The sequence below is a fragment of the Sceloporus undulatus genome, chromosome 6 (genome assembly GCF_019175285.1).
Source record: "Sceloporus undulatus isolate JIND9_A2432 ecotype Alabama chromosome 6, SceUnd_v1.1, whole genome shotgun sequence".
Lineage (NCBI taxonomy): Eukaryota > Metazoa > Chordata > Lepidosauria > Squamata > Phrynosomatidae > Sceloporus > Sceloporus undulatus.
Window position 1 is genome coordinate 46172008 of NC_056527.1, and position 21285 is coordinate 46193292.

At 40.9% G+C, this 21285-nt stretch overlaps 1 protein-coding gene across 3 annotated transcripts in view; it reads left to right on the forward strand.

Moving 5' to 3' along the window:
• The first annotated feature begins 5415 nt into the window (after nt 1-5415).
• KCNH8 (potassium voltage-gated channel subfamily H member 8) overlaps nt 5416-21285 on the forward strand; it is a 214237-nt gene continuing 198367 nt past the window's right edge. For all 3 annotated transcript variants that reach the window (XM_042477363.1, XM_042477361.1, XM_042477362.1), the window contains exon 1: nt 5416-5518. In XM_042477363.1, coding sequence (XP_042333297.1) covers nt 5443-5518 — 76 coding nt within the window. In that variant the 5' untranslated portion in view covers nt 5416-5442. The remainder of the gene's footprint in view (nt 5519-21285) is intronic.

A 21285-nucleotide genomic window follows, 5' to 3' on the forward strand; every position in this document is an offset into this window, starting at 1 on the left:
ACATGACCTGGAAAAGGAGGGCATCTGGGAGTTTCAGCCCTCACTGAAATCAAGCAGGTTAATGGACCAGCCCTGTCCTCTTTCTCTCGTGTGTGTGTGTGTGTGTGTGTGTGTATGGTTTTATGAGAGTTTGCAAAGGGAAACCTCAGCCTGCCTTCCTCTGAAACAGCTTCTGGGGCAAAGAGGATTTTCCTCCTGTTTCCCTTCCCTCTCTAGAGCATGTATGTGAATGCGCTTGTGGAAATGATAGTTTGGAGCATGTGCAAAAAGGTTATTTCTAAGCTATCAACAGGATTTGTTCTCATCTGTCTGAAATCCAAATTCACTTTTTACCCACTTTCTTGCCTAAGTAATGTTCTTTTAACTCTTTGTTGTGCTGTGTGTGTGATAAGCGTTATCAAATTTACCTGCTTTTCCGGGATGCCAAGACTTTAACCGTTTTCAGGATGGAAGCACTTAGGTCCCAGTGTGGAAAAAAATTGAGTGACCTAAGTTAACCACCATATCTTAGCCTAACCTACCTAACAGAATAGTTGCAAGGATAATATGGAAAAGGAGAAAGCTTAAATACAGTACTGAGCTCCTTAGAGGAAGGGCAGTATAAGAATGTGGTAAAAAAATTAGGAGGTGGATATTTGTAGGAGGTTATTTTTAATTATTCCACCTCCATTAGTTTCTTTATATTAGGCAATCCCTGTAATATTTGTTTCAGTCAAAGTGAATGAAGATTATCCCGTATTAAAATGGTGGCATTGTTCAAAAGATACCAGTGAACTTTTTTGTTTTTCACAATAAAGAAACCTGATTTTATGCATAAACTCGAAATGGAATCATGGGATGTAAGCTTTTTTGCAACATATTTTGACAAATTTGCCTCTTTGCTCTAAATATTAATATTTGCCAATCTGGCCCGAAAATGTTAAATAGTAACCTGTAAAGCTTTATTTGTTTTCTCAGCACGGAGACTGTTATTTTCCTTTACAAGTAGGGCTCCAGATTATTATTTTTTAAAAAGGAATGAACAAGGAGCTGTTGGAAGCTGTGTTTTGTGCTCTGTAAAGGTCTTCAGAGCTGAGGTGAGAAACAAAGGCAAAGTAAGATATTTTGAGAATGCTCCCTACTGAACTCAGTGAGATTTATTTTCAAGTAAACATGCACAGGACTGGCTTGCAAAACTGGCTTCGTGGAACACAGAGACCCAGCTGGACCTGCCTGTGCCTGAATTAGGTATGCAGAAACCCAAGAGAGACAGAAATTATTTCCTCCCTGGGTTTAGCAAAATCCAGAACAATGAAAATACAAGCCATCCTCAGCCACCAGATACACGTGTGGATGTGAAGAGCAAGACACTTTCTCCTGAGTTAACTCACAAGTTTCACTGAAGCCATCTTCTTGCCAGGAAATCTGTATTCCAAATATACAACATTGGGAAGGGTCTGTGAACTGGGAATCATGTTCTCTATATGCTCAAAATCTTACTGTGATAAATCTGCCCATAGTTTGTGGAGATGGAAGTGCTCATTCATATGCTCATTTACTATCCTAGTATTAGCACTCTATATTGTCCACATCTCAGCTCTAGCACTGAGTATTCTTTCTTACACAGAGACACCCTGATCTCCACTGAAACCTGACAGGGCTATCATTAAGCAAAGCAAGGTGCTGCTCACCCCAGCAAACAGATGATGTCTCCAAAAATACAAGGTGCCACTCTTTATTGAATGCAGTATTGTGTTTCTGTACTGTCCAGAAGGAGAGAAATGCTTGTGGGATTTTCTGCCTCACAACTTGGCCACCCTTCCAATTAAAAACACAACAGCTGTGTTGGATCAGAATGAAGACTTTCCAGTCTAGGGCTGCCAGAATGAAAACTGGAGATGGCTCCTGTCGGTTGTGTAGAAGAGGAACTTCCAGCATGCAACCAGGCAACAAACAACCCCTGCTGAAATTCTCCTCTTCTCTGTGTGTGTATGTCCCTTTGTGTTGTCTGCTAATTTATGGCAACCCATGAATTTCATAGGGTTTTCTTAAGCAAGGAATACCCAGAGGTGGTTTCTTCAGCTCTTTCAGCTGAAATATAACTTACAGCACCTGGCATTCATTGGCCACCTTCCATCCAATCACTAACCAGGCCTTACCCTATTTAGCTTCCAAGATCAGACAGGATCTGATGCCTTTGGGGTATTTTGTTGTTGTTGTTGTTGCCTTCAAGTTGTTTCCAACTTATGCCAACCTTAAGGTGAACCTGTCATGGGGTTTTCTTGACAAGTTTCTTCAGAGTGGATTTACTATTGCCATCCTCTGAGGCCAAGAGTGTGACTTGCCAAGGGACACACCAAAGATTTCATGGGGATTTGAACCCTGTTCTCCAGAGTCATATTCCAGCGCTGCAGCCACTACATTATGCTGGCTTTCAGGAACATTAAAGGTACAGGAGTGGGCAGAGACACTAAAAGAGGCAGAGAAGAAACAAAGGTCAATAGAGGACACACTTCAAGCAATAAAGGAAAGAAGCGAAGCAAAACAAAAGGGGAGATAGGATCAAAACCAGATGCATGAATGCAACTGTCCAATGACTAGTGTGCAAGTATAAAGAAGGCTACTATAACACCCAATGCAAAGAAATAGATGTCAGCAACAAAAAAGAATGTCAGACCTTTTTCTCAATATCAAATGAAAGTTCAAACCAAGGGTGTGAGGTGCTTTGTGATCAGAAGAGGAACATACTACAAGATCAGGTAGAAATAAAAAGATGATGGAAGTATGCAGAAGAGCTATATGAAAGAGAACACAAAATGAATGACACATGGAATGAAGAACCATATGAAGATGAACCCCAAATCCAAGAGAGCAAGGTGGTAGCTGCAATAATTGATATTGGGAAGAAGAAATCACCAGGAACAGATATTACAATACAATTACTACAGTCCAAACAGAGGAGATTACCGCACTGGGGTAAAAACGTTCCCCAATGCGTTCTCACGGGCGCAAGCATGGAGTGTGATGGGAACCTGATGGGGCCCAGAATGCTAGTTTACTGCACGGTGGAACGCTGCCGTCGCTGCTGGGCATTCCCATCAGGTTCCCAATATGTTCCAGGAGACGCCATTTCTGGGGTCAGTTTCAAAGAAATGGCATCTCCTGGAACACACTGGGAACCCGATGGGAACGACCGGTGGCAACAGCAGCGTTCCGCCGTGCAGTAAACTAGCGTTCTGGGCCCCAATGGGTTCCCATCATGCTCCGTGCTCATGCTCGTGAGAACGCATTGGGGAACGTTTTTACCCCAGTGCGGTAATCTCCAGAGAGAATTAACTCGAGTGATAACTAAAATATGGCAGCAAATATGGAAAACAAAACACTGGTCACCAGACTGGAAACAATGTGTACACATCCCAGTCCACACACACACAGAAAAAAAGACACAAAGACTGCAGCAACTATAGGACCATAACATAAATTTCGCATGCAAGCAAAATTACGCTAAAAATTCTCCAGCATAGACTCCAATCATATATGAAGAGAAAAACCCCAGAGGTGCAAGCAGGGTTCAGAAAAGAAAGAGGCATTAGTGACCGCATTGCAAACATATGATGGTTAATGGAGTGCACCAAGGAATTCCAAAAGAAAATGAACAAGTGCTTCATTGGAGTTTATCACATGGGGAAGAATTTGGGAGTATAAATAGTGATTAACCCTTGATTAACCTGAAATTGTGCAAATGGTTTTCACACAATGCTGCATGCAAACCGCAATTATCTCACGAATGACCTGTGATTAACCCACAATTGTGTGCAAAGGCATGCATGGTTTTCACATGACATTGAGACAAAATGTGCCATTATCCTGTGAATAACCAGGCAAGAAACAGTAATTAATTAATGGAATTTTCCCATGAATGACTATTTGCTGTTTCTTACCTGGTTCTGCTCTGGCTTTTTATGGGATAACGGCATTTGCGTTAATGTTATTTTAAACAGCTTTTAATGTCAATTGCATGATTTTCACAGATTGTTGTTTAAATCCCATTTCCCCCAGTGTGACAAACTCCATTCACAGGGATTTTCCTGCAAATGATTGGTTGCTGTTTCTTGCCTGGTTATTCCCAGGATAATGGCACTTCCATCGCTTATCAGGTGAAAACCTTAATCGCTGTTGCAGTTTTCAATGAAAATTCCTGGACTCGGACGCTTTATGCCTGGTGTCGTATAAAGAGATTAATTGCAAAAGAGGCGGTTGGGGGTGCTTTGATTGTGATTTCCTGCATGGAAGAATGGGGTTGGACTGGATAGACCTTGTGGTCTCTTCCAACTGTGTCCTACTTTGGTTAGGCCCCACTTGGAATATTGTGTCCAGTTCTGGGCATCACATTTCAAAAAGGATGTTGAGAAACTGGAGCATGTCCAAAGGAGGGCAACCAAAATGGTGAAGGGTCTGGAAACTATGCCCTATGAGGAACGACTTGGGGAGCTGGGGATGTTTAGTCAGGAGAAGAGAAGGTTAAGAGGTGATATGATAGCCCTATTTAAATATTTGAAGGGATGTCATATTGAGGAGGGAGCAAGCTTGTTTTCTGCTGCTCCAGAGACTAGGACCCGGAGCAATGGATGCAAGCTGCAGGAAAAGAGATTCCACCTCAACATTAGGAGGAACTTCCTGACAGTAAGGGCTGTTCCACAGTGGAGCACATTCCCTCGGAGTGTAGTGGAGTCTCCCTCCTTGGAGGTCTTTAAGCAGAGGCTGGATGACCATCTGTCAATGGGGATGCTTTGATTGAGTATTCCTGCATGGCAGAATGGGGTTGGAGTAGATGGCCCTTGGGGTCTCTTCCAACTCCATGATTCTATGAAAGGACTACCTCAGCAGAGACCACCTACTCCCTCAGACAGCCCCTCACACCCACCCTTCCCGCCAAAACACAATAACAACAGAGCCCTTTTTGCTTCATTCCCCTCAGAGCAGGGGCAGCCAATTGTGTGTGTGTGTGTGTGAGAGAGAGAGAGAGAGAGAGAGAGAGAGAGAGAGAGAGGCTCCTGCAACTGAGGAGGAAAGGCTTTCACTGGGGCGCGCGCTGAGCATCTGGCGTGCGCGTGCGCGTGCAAGAAAAAAGAAGAAGACCCCCTTCCCCTCCCTCCCTCCCTCCTTCCTTCTTTCCTTCCCTCCAAAACCAGAAAGGTACTGGCTGCCTTTGCTTTTTGCTTTTGCAAAGTAGAGCATCCCTTTCTCCAAATGCCCCAAACTCCGTGGCGCTGCTCCTCCTCCTCTTCCACCATCACCACCACTTCTCCTCCTCCTCCTCCTCCTTCCTTCCTCCTCCTCCTCTTCTTCTTCTTCCCTTCAGGCGCTTGGACTTTCTTCCCCTCCTTCTCCTCCTCCTCCTTCTTCTCCTCTTCCTCCTCCTGAGGCCAACTTTGATGGAGAATTTCACCTTGCGCTGGAACAATGCCGGTCATGAAAGGATTACTGGCCCCTCAGAACACCTTCCTGGACACCATCGCCACCCGCTTCGACGGCACTCGTAAGTCTCCCCCGACAGCAGGGCAAGGCAGCCCTCCTTCCCCTGCCTCCCTGGTCCTGGCAGAGAAGAAGGAGCCACTCAAAGGAAGCAGCAGCTGCCATCAAACTTTCGCTCGGTTTCCAAGGAGGTGATGGATGAGGGGCGTGTTGCTGGGCAGAGCCCACCAGAGATGGCTTTTGGGGGGGGGGTTAGAACAGAGCCCGCCTTGGGCGCATTGGGCACTTGGGGGCTTCAGGAGTCAGCCTCGGACATTGAAACTAGCTTCAAAGGTCGATCTTTCCCCCTCAGGATTTTTGCTGGGACAGCCTTGGTCCATCCCAGGAGACAGGTGGCAGACCTTTCTCTCTGTGTTGTGTGTGGTGGATATGTCTGTCTCTTCTGTGTGTGTGTGTGTGTGTGTGTGTGTGTGCATGGGGGTCCCACTCCAGAGATAGGGGCAGACAAATGAAATATATATATATATATTGTGTGTGTGTGTGTGTGGTATGCATGCATGTACATGTGTGTGTGCATATATATCTCGTGTGTGTGTGTGTGTGTGTTGTATTACTGGGTCTCACTTCAGGAGATGGTGGCAGACAAATGAAATACATATGATATATACACACACGTGTGTGTGCATGCTGTATATATATGTATGGGTCCTACTTCTGGAGATTGACAAATTATATATATATATGCATGTGTGTGTGTGCATGTGTGTGTATATTAGTGGTGCCCACTTCAGGAGATAGGTGGCAGACAAATGAAATATATATACGTGTGTATGTGTGTATACAGGTATATGTATATATGTGTATGTGTGTGTGATACACACACACACACAAATGTATCACATATGCGCACACGCAGACACACACACACAGACACACCACAACACAGTATTTCATTTGTCTGCCACCTATCTCTTGAAGTTGGACCCACTAATATATAAACATATATACCACTGATACATAGACACAGCACACACACATATATACACGTATACATGCATATGCATACACATACACACAACACTTGCACGCACACCGTGCACGCACACATACATATATATGTCATTGCCTGCCACTATCTCCTGAAGTGGAACCATCATCACACCACGCACGCAAACACGCGCGCGGCGCACATATATATATTTGTCACACATATCTCCTGGAGTGGGATCCATTTATAAATGCACACAGACACACATACATATACATACATATATATACATGTATAACACACACACACACACACAATATGGTTGTGGTGGTGGTATGTGCCTTCAAGTCCTTCCTGACTTTGGTGACCCGAAGGCAACGACTAGGGCTGAGAGAGTGTGACTGCCCAAGGTCTCCCAGTGGGTTTCTAGTGGCCGAGCTGGGATTTGCACCCGGGGCCTCCAGACAGTCATAGTATATGATTCAGCTGCTTTGAATCCCAGTTTGGGAGAGAGGCTGGATGTAAATTCCTTAAATAAATCAAATAAGTACATTAGCCCAACACTCCAACCATATATACACAATGGCAAACCTCCTCTCTGGAGAACCTGCTGAGAAAACCCTATGATAGTTTCACCTCAAGGATCACCATAAGTCAAAATATTGGAGGCACACACAACACACACACACAACACACAACAAAACACCCCTCAATCCCTGCCCAGCCCCACTTCTCAAAATGTGAACCATTTTTGAATATGCTGTATTCTCTCTAAACATGGGACTTGGGGGTGGAAAAGGACCCTCCCAAAAAGCAGACTTTGATTCTCTGAATGTAGCTTTGATTCACATCCCCACCACTCCCCCTGATTATATTATTATATATATATTAAAAAAAAACTCTGTAAGGCTAATTCTTGTAAACCAGTTTTTTGTTGGCTAGACAGCTGTTGTCTGAGGTTGCTGAATGAAGCCTACATCCAGCCGATTACTGAATGAATTATTACGGAGCAGAGAGAGAAAGGATGAATGGTAGGCTTTTTATTCAGGACGCTGGACAGATCCAATCGTTCTCGCCCTGACTGCATAATCTTGGAGAGGTGCTGGCTTGTGTTGAGGGCCTGGGTTTTTTATATAACATTCCAGCTGTCCAAGAGGTTTGTAGGCTTTTCTTTTTTTAATAATAATAACAACAAACCAGTTTGAAGCCATTTCTCTCCCTTTCCCAGACACACACATGGCCTTCCTGCCACCTCAGCTAATCCGTGTTGAATGGCTCCCTTGCGTATATTGTATTCACATAGTAGGGAAGTGCCTCCTGTGTGCCCGTTGCTCATAAAATGGAACACACACACACATATGGACACACAGTCTGAAAGGTTATTGAACTTTGTATGTTTCATTTGTTGATATCGACCCTGGTGGTGGGGACAGAGCTATCTAGGTATTTCAGTAGCAGAATACATAAACAATAAGGTGTGTTCAGTGAAGTTTGTCTGGTGGGAAAACCGGCTGTAATGGACAGTCAAACTGCATAGACTATATCTTAAGTCTTGAGTCAGACTAATAAGCCAGATGAAAACTTTATGGTTTCAGTTTGGCTGAAATGCATTATTCTGCATTCTGTTATCCAGCCCTAGCTCTTTTCAACCTTTTTACTCGAGAGATGCCAAACTAATGCCCATGTTCTTCATAGTGGGAACTGGTGCATGCAGATAAATGCAGTAAGATTCTGAAAGATACAGTTTATCTTCCAGTCAGCGGATGTTTAAGCTTGTTTTTTTTCCCAAGAAGAAAAGATTTTCATAAAAAGACACTTGCGCCATTTAGTGTTTTACATGTGATTCCATCCTTAGCCATCTGTGGGGTTTTGGGTTTTTTTCATGGAAGAGGAGGGATTTTGAAGAATTACAAGTTGCCCCACATCCAAATCAAGCTGAACTATCTTTGGGCAAAAGGTCTGAAATGAAGCTAAATACGTAGAACATTAGTCAGCTGGATACTGGCAATGGTTGCCAAATATGAATTTGAGTTTTATAAAGTTAGTTTTGAGGATGACGCATGATCCAAGCACATTCAACCTTTGCAAGTCCTCTTGATTTCAGTGGAACATACCTGAGTTCATGCTTAACTTTCTCACTAATGTCAGTGTGATATAAGAATATTCAGTTACTGTATGTCCTATTTACAAGAGCACAAACTCACAATTATTGTCCTGGTAGCTCTGAGCTAATGATATTTTGAGTACTGTCAGTATTGATCACATATTTTTGTAATAATGTTGGCTGTTGTTAAAAAGAGTTAATTTTATTTTAAACCTTTGGGAGGATGTATTATGCTGTCATTAGTAAGACCTCTAATCCAGTGATACATCTTTAATCCGGTGGAGAATTAATTCTAATTCTGGGCAATGGGGCAGGAAAGGATTCCTGCTCATGTTGAAAATATGCTCTGGTTTTTGCAACACTTTCTTTAAAGATTCAATCTATAAGAATCTTTTAAAATTTAATTCTTTTTTAATATGGATCTCCAGTTGCCTCCGGTTAAAACTTCAATTGAGTCCCGCACACTTAAACACCAAATAACATCAGCGAAAGAAATCTCATTGATTGACATGGAAATGTCTACTTAAGAACAGAAAATTGCCTACTGGTTTATATTAAATATAATTTCCAAAAGGATTTGAAACAAATTGGGAGATTTTTCACATTGTATTTACACTGTGGTATCATGAGGATAGTCATCTTCTGTTGTTTGCACCTGATATTTGTTTATTTAGGTTTATTGTGTCTGGGTTTATTGTTAGCTAGAAGCCACAGATAATCCGTTTATTGTGTTTTAGTTAGCGAGCCAGAGTCAGAAATGTATTTGAAAACTTATATGAAAAATTCCATGGTAACCATGGTTTCACAAATGGCATTTGTTGTAGGATGTCACATGCAACAGTCATTCAGTTTATACAATACCCATTACTCACCAGTGCTCCAGCCAAGAAGTATGCATATTTTTCCTCCATGCAATATTGGAGCTGGGGAGGGTGTTCATATTTATTTGCATGATATAAACATACAGCTGGAGACACATCTATTATAGCGTTCCAGATCACTAGAGAACATTTAAAGGAAGAACTGACTATGTCATCACTAGCCGTGTGTCTGTAGGATAATAGATTCTCTCAATGTAATAATTAAAAATGCCTGAATGCCTTAAACAAAAAACAACGAAGTGCTAGAATGAAGGATGTTTCCCCTATTTTGAACTGTTTTGGGCATTAATTATTTGTGAAAATATGTTTAAACAGTCTATTCATTGAGGTACCTGCCAACCCATTCTCTCCATGGTGTGTAGATACAGAAAAGGACAAATCTCAGACATCATTTTCATTTGTGGCCAATAAGATCATCTGGAGTTTCAGTTCAGTTGACTGTCTGAAAAGAACTACTGCATCATAGCTCATTGATTGGTCTGAGATTCACCTATCTGGAATTATGCTACTTTTGATTTATTTTTTGTCTGCTACAAGTTTTCTATAGCCTCCAGTCATACTTAAAACATAATCATCTAATGGATTTGCATTTTAATAAAAAAATTATCTATAAAACCAAAGGCTGAAATTCTGTTTTGGATGTAATCCCCTTTGAATCAAGAATATATTTGAGCAAGCATATTGGTCTAGGGCAGGGGTCGGCAACCTCCGGCCGCGGCCGGTTGCGGCCCCCAGAGGCCTTCGTTGCTGCCCCCGGAGGCGGTTGCCGCCACCCGCGCGCAAAAAAACCCCGTCTCATAGCGGCAAAAAGCCGGCTGGGGGCCGCCATTTTTCGCCCAAATGGTGCCGAGGTCGCGTGAGCTTCGGCGCCATTTAGGGCGAAAAAAATGGCGGCGCCAGAGGGCAAAAAGCCATGCTGGGCGCCGCCATTTTTTCGCCCAAAATGGCCCCAAAGTCTTGTGTGACCTTCTTTGAGGTTGCGCGAGAGTTAGGCGCCATTTTTTCACCCAAAATGGCGGCGCCAGAGGCAAAGCCTCGCGCGACCTCAAACAAGGTCGCACGAGACTTCGGCCTCCAGGAGGCCCGATGCGGCCGGGGAGACCTCGAATAGAGGGCTCCGACAGCCCATCAGGCCTCTGGAAGGCCCGCTGAAGCTGTCGGAGCCCTGTTCGAGGGCCCCGCGAGGGCATCGGGCCTCCTGGAGGCCCAATGCCGTCGCTGGCACCCTCAAAGAGGGCTCCAGCGGCCGCATCGGGCCTCGGAAGGCCCGCTGAAGCCGTCGGAGCCCTGTTCGAGGACCCGGCAACAGTGCTCCAGCGGCCAGCGCGGCCTCCAGGAGGCCCGGTGCCGTCACTGGGCTCCTCCAAGAGGCTTTTTTGTCGCCTCTGACGGGCCTGGGGCCCCATCAGGGGCCTGAAGATGGGGAGGCCTGGCCCCCGGAGGGTGAAACTCCACCCCGCATGTGGCCCCCCCCGGAGGGTGGAAGCTCACCCCGGCATGCGGCCCCACCCCCGGAGGATGGAAGCTCCACCCCTGGCATGGCCCCACCCCCAGAGGATGGAAGCTCCACCCCCGGCTTCGGCCCCAGTCACCTGAGGAACAGCAACCTGGCCCCCGCCCAAAAAGGTTGCTACCCCTGGTTAGGGTGAGGCTACAGTGTTTAAAGAAACACATTTAAAATGCACAAGGTAGATGGAATAGGTCTTATGCACTCTTGATTCTCTCTAGCCCTTTGTGAGATTGCCATACTTCTTCCCATTAGGCTATGCACCCTGTTTCATAGTATTAGGCCATGGCTTCCATACTCACAGTACTCCATTGACTGGATGATTTAGACCATACCCACCATCTGTGTGGTAGCCTTCTTGCTCTGTGATCTTGAATTGGGACTGATTAGGCCAATTCATTCTGCTTTTTCCCTCCTCCAAACTGAAAAGTATTCCTGCAGACAGTAATTAAATCCAATTGCTAATCTCAAAGAGAGTACAATAGCTTTAATTTAAAACAGCTTTAGTGGATCTTTAAAATGTTATTGTAACCTGCTTTGGATCCCATTTTGGGAGAAAGGTAGGATGTAAGACAATAATTAGTTAGTTAATTAATTAATTAAAACCACACTGTTTACAAAGTGTTTAAGCAGTTGATTCAGTGTCTACCCTTCTGGGACAAGCAAGTATATATAAAATACTTCTTCAAACACTGATGATGGTGATGATGTTCAGTAAGCAAAGTTTCTCTACTTGCTGATTAGATAAAAGTAATGGAGTAGGAAGCATGTGTGTCCTGTTGGATTAAAAAAAAAAGATTAGCATCTTAATGTAGATTTACTTTTCCCCAGAAGCTTGTAATAAAAATGATCACATAAAAATCATTAATAATATTATTAATACCACCACACTAAAGAGCAGAGAAAAATAGTCACAGCATATCAGATAGAAAACAAACCCAATTGAAGTGTGATAAAAAGTGGGTAATGATGGCATTGATGTAGTTCGAAAACCAAGTAGCTGGTGTTTATATGACATCATAATCCCCTGTGAATTCAGTAGTTCTCCAGTAGTTGCCTAATTTAGAAATCTTTTCTTTCTTGAGGGACAAAAATAAAGGATAAAGGGGGGGGGGGACAGAAGGAGGAATTGGAAGCAAAATAAGCATGTCAAGGATAAATTAAAGGTTGTTACTAAAGGGTCTTATAAAATTATAACAAACAAAACCTGTAGAATATCAAAATATTATACAAACATACATGAACAGAATAAAATCAACAACATTTCCAAACCATGCATCATAAAACAAACTCAGTAATTCATATTTTTAAAGGTATCTTTCAGGAGATAAGGGGTCTTTGGAAAGCTTCCCTAGGAAGTGAATCCTGTGGTAGGGGACCTACAACCCAGAAAAGTTAATTCAGTATACCCAGTTTTGAAAATTATTTTATGGATGCATTTTTCAAAAAAGAATGCATATGAGAAAATACTGTCTTGCCACTGCACTGGGTTCAGCCCATAACCATATGAACTGTATTCAGAAGTGAATAATCAGCTAGTGCAACCAGTAAGCACAGGATTTATTTGTTCTCAAGCACCAGGATTTATATGCTGTTAAACACAGAGCACACTGTAACATTTGACTCCAGCTACAGTTTGTGAACAGTCTGCAGGGATAGTCACATGCAATATACATGCAGGATAACTTAGGATAGTTTGATTATGTAGGATAGCCTGCAGACTTTTCTATACACTGATATCCTCCTAGCAAGTATTGGTGCTTCTTTTATACATTTAACTGTCTTTTATCATAAGCTTAAATTTGTTTCTGTCATATACATTCTAACTTTATTTCAATGTTTTTAAAAGTAATATTGAGTACATTTTGAGGAAATTGGAAGGATTAGCTTTTTCTGGGATAATATAAATCAATATAAAATTATAATTTCAGTTCAGTAAGAGTGCAATCTCATATAGACAAACTTTACTTCATTGGAAGTCATTAAACATGCTGGATGGCCATCTGTTGGGGATACTTTGATTAGTGTTCCTGCATAGCAGGGGGATGGACTGGATGTCACTTGAGGTCTCTTTTGACTCTATGATTCTATGAAGATTTTCATACCTGCCTCAAACATTGCTCAATCATTCTGAAAAGGTAGAGGAAGCGTGCCTGTCTGGAAGCCAGGCATGCTTCCTCCATCATCAGGGAATCATTGCTCCCTCCTTTGCATCCCTGAATTATTGCAAGGGGAGCAGAATCCCTATGAACACAAACTTTGCATTCCTAGGAAATCTGCTCCGCCTGTGATGATTCCCTTTGGAGGAAGCGCACCTGCCTTCCAGACATGCATGCTTCCTCCACACAAGTGACATCTTGCCATTTGGGGAGTGTGATGTTTAGATGACCCATGCCCCCAAAGCGAACAGAAGCCATGCTAGGGGCAAAAACTTGGCCTAAAAATGAGTGGATATAATCCGCTCCTGTATGCAGCCACTTGGGACTGTGGTGGTGGCCTACTTCGGGAGTGGGCTATGTGGTCACTGTGGTCCTGCCCAATCACAGCCGGAGGAACCTTTGGCTGCTCCCTCCGGGACATGTGCTTCGAACCATTTTTACTGTGTTGTGAGATTTTCTGTTTCATGTTAAAATGACCTTGATGGATGTGGTTATAACATGACTTTGATAAGTAGGGGGGCACTATTTGCTCCTTTGTCTCAGGCAGCAAAACATCTTGGACTGCCCCAAAACACTTCCAATCATGATTTGAAAACTTTAAGAGCTTACTTTTTTGTAAAGCAATATTCTCAGACTCAGTAAGGTGAGGTTAACTACATTTTAGCAATTGTAATTTAAATTAACGACCCATGTAACTGACCAACTTGCTTCCAGAACACTGGTCAGAGCTGCATGCTCATTTAAAGTGTATTATGTAATAGCCAAAGAGTGCTGTGTTTCCTCCAACCGTTTGGCTTCTATATTCCTGCTCCTGTACATGTGAATAAGTTAAGTATGGTAATAATGCAATAGACATAGGGGAAATACATACTTCCCTGTAAATCTGACTCTCTGCAAGGTTCCAAATCTACTACTGAATGTTTCTTTCAATTATAATATTTGGAGTCACTAGGAAAGAATGAAACCCACAGTTATTGGAGAAAGTAGCTTTATATTCATAGCATGGCTGTAGCAAATAGAGGGAAATGTGAAAATACATTGTCAACTATGATGATTTTGAAGAAAGCTTTAGCAATATGTCTAAAAATAATACAGTTGAAAGGTTTTGCTTGGAATGTTCCCATCAGAACTTAGAATGTTTGTCTGACTTTAATCTCTCCTCATTTTTTAAAAATGAAGACTTTATTACTGCTAACAAGAAACTAGATTCCTGATTTCAGATCTTTCTGAAGCTGGAATTTGATGGCTCTATAATTCTATTTTGCCTTGCAATCGGAAACTATTGAAAAAAGAAACACCCTTTTTCTGGTTAGAGTTGAAAATGATTACTACAAGATTTTTATGTACAGTGGACTTGGTATCTGCTGGGGTTTGGTTCCAAGACCCCCCGTGGATAACAAAATCCATGGATGCTCAAGTCCCATTAAATACAATGGCACAGTAAGATGGTGTCCCTTATATAAAATGGAAAATCAAGGTTTGCTATTTGGGATTTATACTTTTTTTGAATATTTTCAAGCCATGGATGCTTGAATCCATGGCAGGGACATAGCCAAGGGGGGGTTCTTGGGGTCTGAACCCCCCTTCCATTAGAAAAATGAATGGTGTGTGCTGCTGCGCCGCCACACCCAAACCCCATTATAATGGTGGCACTTAGTCTGGACCCCCCCTTCCTAAAATCCTGGCTACGTCCCTGTCCATGGAATGAATGAATTAATGAAATATTTATTTATATCCTGCCTCTTCCGTTTTGGGGATCGAGGTGGGTAACAACATTATATAGTACATAAAAATCAGACATTAAAACCCACAGAAATGGATAAAGAAGGCCAGCTGTATTTCTAAGAAAGCCTGTAGTAAAGGCCTCATTTTTCATGTTTTGAGTAACTCTTCTTTACTTGGTATTGGTTGCAACTCAACTGAGATTAATATTTTCTGGGGGTTTTCCCATCTCTCAAAAATATCACTGATTGGATGGTCTAGCTGTATGCTTTAAAAAAATATGGTAGCACTAATTGACTAGAAGAAGCCAACATTCACTTTCATACCAGTCCTGTGAGGTAGAAATTAACCATTCCATTTTATGAATGGAGAAGCAAGGTTAAAACACAAAGCAATCCAGTAATCCCAATGAATGATTCAAACACAGATTGCTTAGTTTCTTAATCTACACACTAGCCTATGGAGTGCACAGGTTTCCAATCAGAAACCTAATATATAACTGAACAATTCTACTGTTTGAATAAATAGTGGTTTACAATGCATTATGTTTCCTGAACATGGGACATCTAGTTATAATAAAAAGAAACAGAGTTATGATGATTGTCAAAAGATGTTGCATTCACATTTCACATTATTTATCAGATATGACCATTCAAGCAAACAGTAGGTGCACCATCTGGTAATAACCTGCGGAGCCACTGATCAAATTGCTGAGTGAGCAGTGGGTAGTGACTTGGAATGTGCTGCATTAGATTATTAATATCAGAAGCCTGAATTTACTATGGGCCTTTGGGAGGATGAATGTTGCTTAGCAATTAAAAATAGTTTATTTGCTGGGAGATCAGGTTAAGATTCCACCTTTTCTATTTTTATATCCTGAAAAAATTGGGGTTGATCAGTTGAGAAAAATAGTGAATTGCAGATATACTTGACTGCGTGATCTAAGTAATACTTGTTTGTTTCTTTCTTAGAACAAACTCCTCAGGATTTAAACTTCCTGGCTCGTCCATGTACAATATACTACACCAAAAATAACATAAATTCATGTGGTGTTTATGCAGCTCCCAATTAAAACCTTGGCCACAATTCGTGCACATCCTTTAAGAACTACGCTCAGGAAATGTGCATATGACGACAGCTATAAGATGACTGATAGCATGATACTATGTGGGTTGTTTGTTTTTTTTAATTATTCAACTATATAAAAAAAATGAACATACAAACAAATATTCTTATGGACAAAGGACACTATATACTAATAATGTATAATATAAAAAACCTCTCTCGTTGTTTACATGGATCATTTAAATACTTCCTGGTTAACTATACTTATCTTATTCAATTAAGTACTAAGATTATCTCTTTAAAGTCACTAAACAATCCGGCTGTGATTCATTTAGATAAAACCCATTCCGATATCTTATAAATATTCTTGCATACATTTGTTGAAGTTCGAAAATATAAGTAACAAGTGTCATTAAAAAAAAAAGAAAAGGATACTAACAATTCTTAGAATTAAGAGAGGTAGTCATAATATAAAATATCACATGCTGTGTAACTCTCCCAATAAATTAAATAAGGCTGGATTTTGGGCCTTGCGTTTACTTTTGCCTAGAACTAAATTAGAGATTCATATCTTTCTGCCTTAAATGCCTTCATAAATAAGGAGTTCAACAATAATGTCTTAAACAAGCAATAATTGCATAGTCTGTGTCTATTGTTAGTAACAAATTGGGGGTGGTGGTGTTTTTTCCCAGTTTTTCAATCTTGGTTTTTTTTTTTTAATTTTCATTCTAGAAATTTGCCTTATAATTCTTTATGTATAGCCAATCTTCTTCTGCCTCTTTTATTATTTTCTTGTCCATTAAAGCAGTTAAGATATCCATCTGCATAGCTTCATCGAGGTTGCTTAGCCATTCCTCCTTAGATGGAATTTGGCTTCTCTTAGCATATAGGATCCTGGCTATGGTTATCATATACAAGATTACTTGTCTGTTGATTTTATCTTTTCCTACCTCTATCTCTAGTATGATACTATGTGTTTTGTTAAAAAGTAACTTTTTTCAAGCAGGCTTATTCCACAGTTAAGTAGGTTTGCAATCAACTTGACTCAGTTTATCAAGTCTCCTAAAAGTGCATGTGCATGACAACAGCAGCCTGGTTCTAGTCCAACATTCTAACCACTGCATTATACTGTTTGAGATAAACCATCTTCTCTTCTTTTGAATATGGGTGATTTTATAGTATTCTTTAAATAGCAAAAGACTGTTACATAAAAGAGAATGGAGACTTGTTAGTTGCTGCCCTAAAGGGAGAAGTTTTGAATGAATATTAGTAGAACTTCTGGAACTCTTAAAATTATGTTGGAATTTGACTACAAGTGGAAAATACAAGTAGAATTCCTCATTTGAATAAGCAGAACTGTGTGTGTGTGTGTGTGTGTGTGTATACACACTCTCCATCCTTCACCATCAATTGCCATTGTAATAATCACGGAAGCTATCAACTGCATTAGTTGAAATTATCAGTAGAAAATCCAGGGTTTTATGAATTTAAATTACTTAACTGATTTATTTTTCTAATTGGTGTGAGCACTAATGATAAAGCATGTAAAGTGGAAACAGCAGAAATTCCTTAAAACAGCATGGTGTAGTGTAGGGGGGGGAAATGAAAGTTTGGATAAAATAAAAGAAAACAGCTACAATGAACTATGTTGGGAAGGAGTAATAGGATTACTACATGTGGCAAATAAACAGTACTGTTTAGCTGTCTATGATAAATAGATGTGTTCCTCTAATATTATAATCCACACTTCCAGCTTTATCTTTAAACAGCATCTTTTCAAGGAAAATCTTCTTTGCTGCGGCTTCACTGAGGTATGGTTTCTGCTCTTCATCACTGACACATCGAAACAAACCACTTTTACCAGCTTGTACCAAACCTGCTTTATTTATTTTCCCCTTGGGTTGTCTTTGATCAAATTGAAAGGGGTCACGTAATTTTTTTCTTCTTTATCACCCAGATACTTCTAATTAAAAAAAGAAAAGAAGTACAACATCTCCCCGGTTTTGTTTGGCATCTGTATCACAGTGATTTTCTGTTTATCGTTTGCTGGTGAAAGGAAGAGTAAATGAGAAAGATTTGAAGTGCTGAAACTATCTCTAGAAATCTGAATCATTACAGGAAGGGATAACTGTTTCAGTTAATCACAACTGAAACTACCATAAGAATTTGTAACTAAGGGAGTTTCTTCTAAGTATCAATAAGTACTCTTTGGTACAGTTTCAGTAGCATGGCCAACATATCTTTTACTGTGAAATGTCCCAAGATAATTCCTTTCAATGTTAGATTTTGTGGGGGTTTTGGGCTATGTGGCCATGTTCTAGAAGAGTTTTCTGAAGATGCCAGCCACAGATGCTGGTGAAATGTCAGGAAGAAAACTCTTCTAGAACATGGCCACATAGCCCAAAAACCCCACAAAAAAACTATGGATGCTGGCCATGAAAGCCTTCGACTCCACATTTCAATGTTGTTTTTATGAAATGAAGCATATCCTCCAAGTCTTAGTCACATAGTTGAAAAAAAGCTGAGTAGTTACTGGGGAGAAAAATATAATTTGCTATTCTTTGAGTACACTGATCTTGTCACAGCAAAGGAATTACTGTGTTCATTTGATTTCTTGACAAGACTACAACCCTTTAAGTTTGCTGGTATGTAATTAAAATAGACATAAACATAAACATTACTCTAATGACAGTATTATTTTTCCTATAAATTCAGTTAATGATAAAGAATTTGTGGAAATGTAGGATGTAGTTCTATGACTGCTAGATTTCCAGACATTAAATTTAACACATTATTACCAATCACAGCCAAACGATCATCTTCTAATGTCCAAATTATTCTACTAGTTTGCATAGTGGTTCAATTTTTTACAGTTCATTTACCATGGTTAATTTGTGCCCTCCAGCAACAGTTTGTAAATGGCATAATTAAAGAAAAAGAAGCAGCAATAAGAAAATAGATTACTCTAGAGACTGGTTGCCTGATGAAACCAAGAGTTGGGGATCTGGCTTAATACAAATATATAGCTAAGAAGCTTTTGTGACATTAAATATTTCAGTTCTTTTGAAGGCGCTCCTGCTTTTGTTAAGATCTGGAAAGGCACGTGAAAAATGGCATTAGTATTTAACAATCTGCCCATATTATTCATTAGAGGGGTTTTGTATGACAACAAAAAAATATGTTCAGTCTTCAGCAGTGCTCATTGTTGGCTTCCATATCAGTGGAATGCTGAATCTGCTCCAGATTTTTGACCAGACTTCCAAGGAGCTATTTGAGGCAGGGATGCTGATTTTTACATAGAGTTCAGCACCTTTGTTAGCTCCTGTAAAGTGTGGACTAAAACCCAGAACAAGTTCATTGCTCCACCAACTTAAAAGCTACCATCTGACACTGGTTTTCAGTAATCAAAAGTCCTAAAAAGCAGTCCTTTCCTGCTTTTCTCTGCTGCTGTGGATTGGTAAAAGAGCCTAACAAAAACTTCTCAGAATATATTTTTCAGGGGGGGAAATCTATTTTATTTTCATTTTTTCAGAAAAAAGAAAGAAAGAAAGAAATCTTCCTACATTTTTCTTCTGTTTCTTTCTTTCTTTTTTCTTTTCTTTTCTGGTGACTGCTGTTCCCACCAAGTAACACTACAACATGAAATCGTTCTTTGCGTGGTATGTACAGTGGTAGGCCAAATACATAAAAGTTGCTGTCAAATGCAGTTGCTGCTGCCACTTGCAGGAACAACTAAACCAAAACAAAGCAAAGGAATAACCTGTGCTACTGTTAATTCTAATTGTGAATTCCACCCTTGAGAAACAAGGAGAACTCCTCCCTTTAAAATGGGAGTGGAAATATTCCTCCCATGGGTACTATGCAACCCCAGCCCATTTCCACACATAACTTACTACCTCTCTTTCTATGCATGGTTCTGAATGCTGGACAGTGAAGAAAATTGATAGGAATAATCACAGAATCATGGAGTTGGAAGAGGCCTCAAGGACCATCAAGTTCAGCCCCCTGCCATGAAGAAATACACAATGAAAGCACAGCCAAACAGATGACTATCCAGCTTCTATTTAAAAACCTCCAAAGAAGGAAACTTCACCACACTCTGAGGCAGCATATTCCAGTGTCAAATAACCCTTACAGTCAGGAAGTTCTTCCTAATGTTAAGGTGGAATCCCTTTTCGTGCTGTTTGAATGCTCTGGATCCTATTCTCTGGAGCTTCAGACAAACTTGATCCATCTTCAGTATGACATCCTTTCAGATATTTAAACAGGGTTATCATATGACCTGTTAACTTTTTCTTCTCAAGGCTAAACATACCCAGCTCCCTAATAGAACATGGTTTCCAGACCTTTCACCATTTTGGTCACCCTTCTCTGGACAACATCTTTTGGAACTGTGGTGTCCAGAATTTGACACAGTATTCTAGGAGACCTGACCAAAGCAGAATTGAGTGGTACTCTTACTTCCGTCAATCTAGAAGCTATATATCTATTAATGCAGCCTTGAATCAAATTGTATTTTTAAGCTGCCACATCATATTGTTGACTCAAGTTCATCTTATGGTCTACTAGGATTCCTAGATCCCTTTCATATGTACTGTTGTCAAACTAGGTGTCCCCCATCCTGTATCTATCCATTTCATTTTTCCGCCCTAAGTGTACTACCTTACATTGCTTCCTGTTGTAATTCATTTTGTTAGTTTTGGTCCATCTTTCTAATCTGTTAAAGTTATTTTAAATTTTGATCTTTTCCTCTGGAGCATTAGCTACCCCTTCTAATTTGGTGTCATCTGCAATGCAAATTTGATAAGCAGGCCCTTTCCCTTTCATCCTTGGCCTCAAACAGACAGCTCAAAAGAGCAGCTGTCAAGCCAATCTGGGGGTTGGAGCATGTGCATGACACATGTCCCCAGATAACTTGGAAGCCATGCTGAGGCCACTGAATGCAGCCCAAAACCAACCAAGAAAAGGAATATTTTCTTACCATTCCTTTTCATGGCGCATTCAGTAGTGGGCATCCTCGGGACCATGGCATCTGGTTGCCACAGTCCTTGGGCAGTCCTGGGGTGAATGGGTAGGAGTGGCCTCTGTCTGCTGCTCTTGCCCCGTCTGTTTGCCCCCAAGCCATTGATAAAGATGTTTAATAGCACTGGGCCAAGGACCGAACCCTGTGGCGCCGCTCTGGTGACTACTCTCCAGGATAAAAAGAGGCTATTGGTGAACACCCTTTGGGGTTTGGTCAGTCAGTCAACTACATTTTACTAGCTTGTTTGCAAGAATATCCTATCAAAGGCCTTACTGAAATCAAAATATGCTATATCCACAGCATTCTCTTCATCTACCAAGCTGGTAGTGATAGATAGATAGATAGATAGATAGATAGATAGATAGATAGATAGATAGATAGA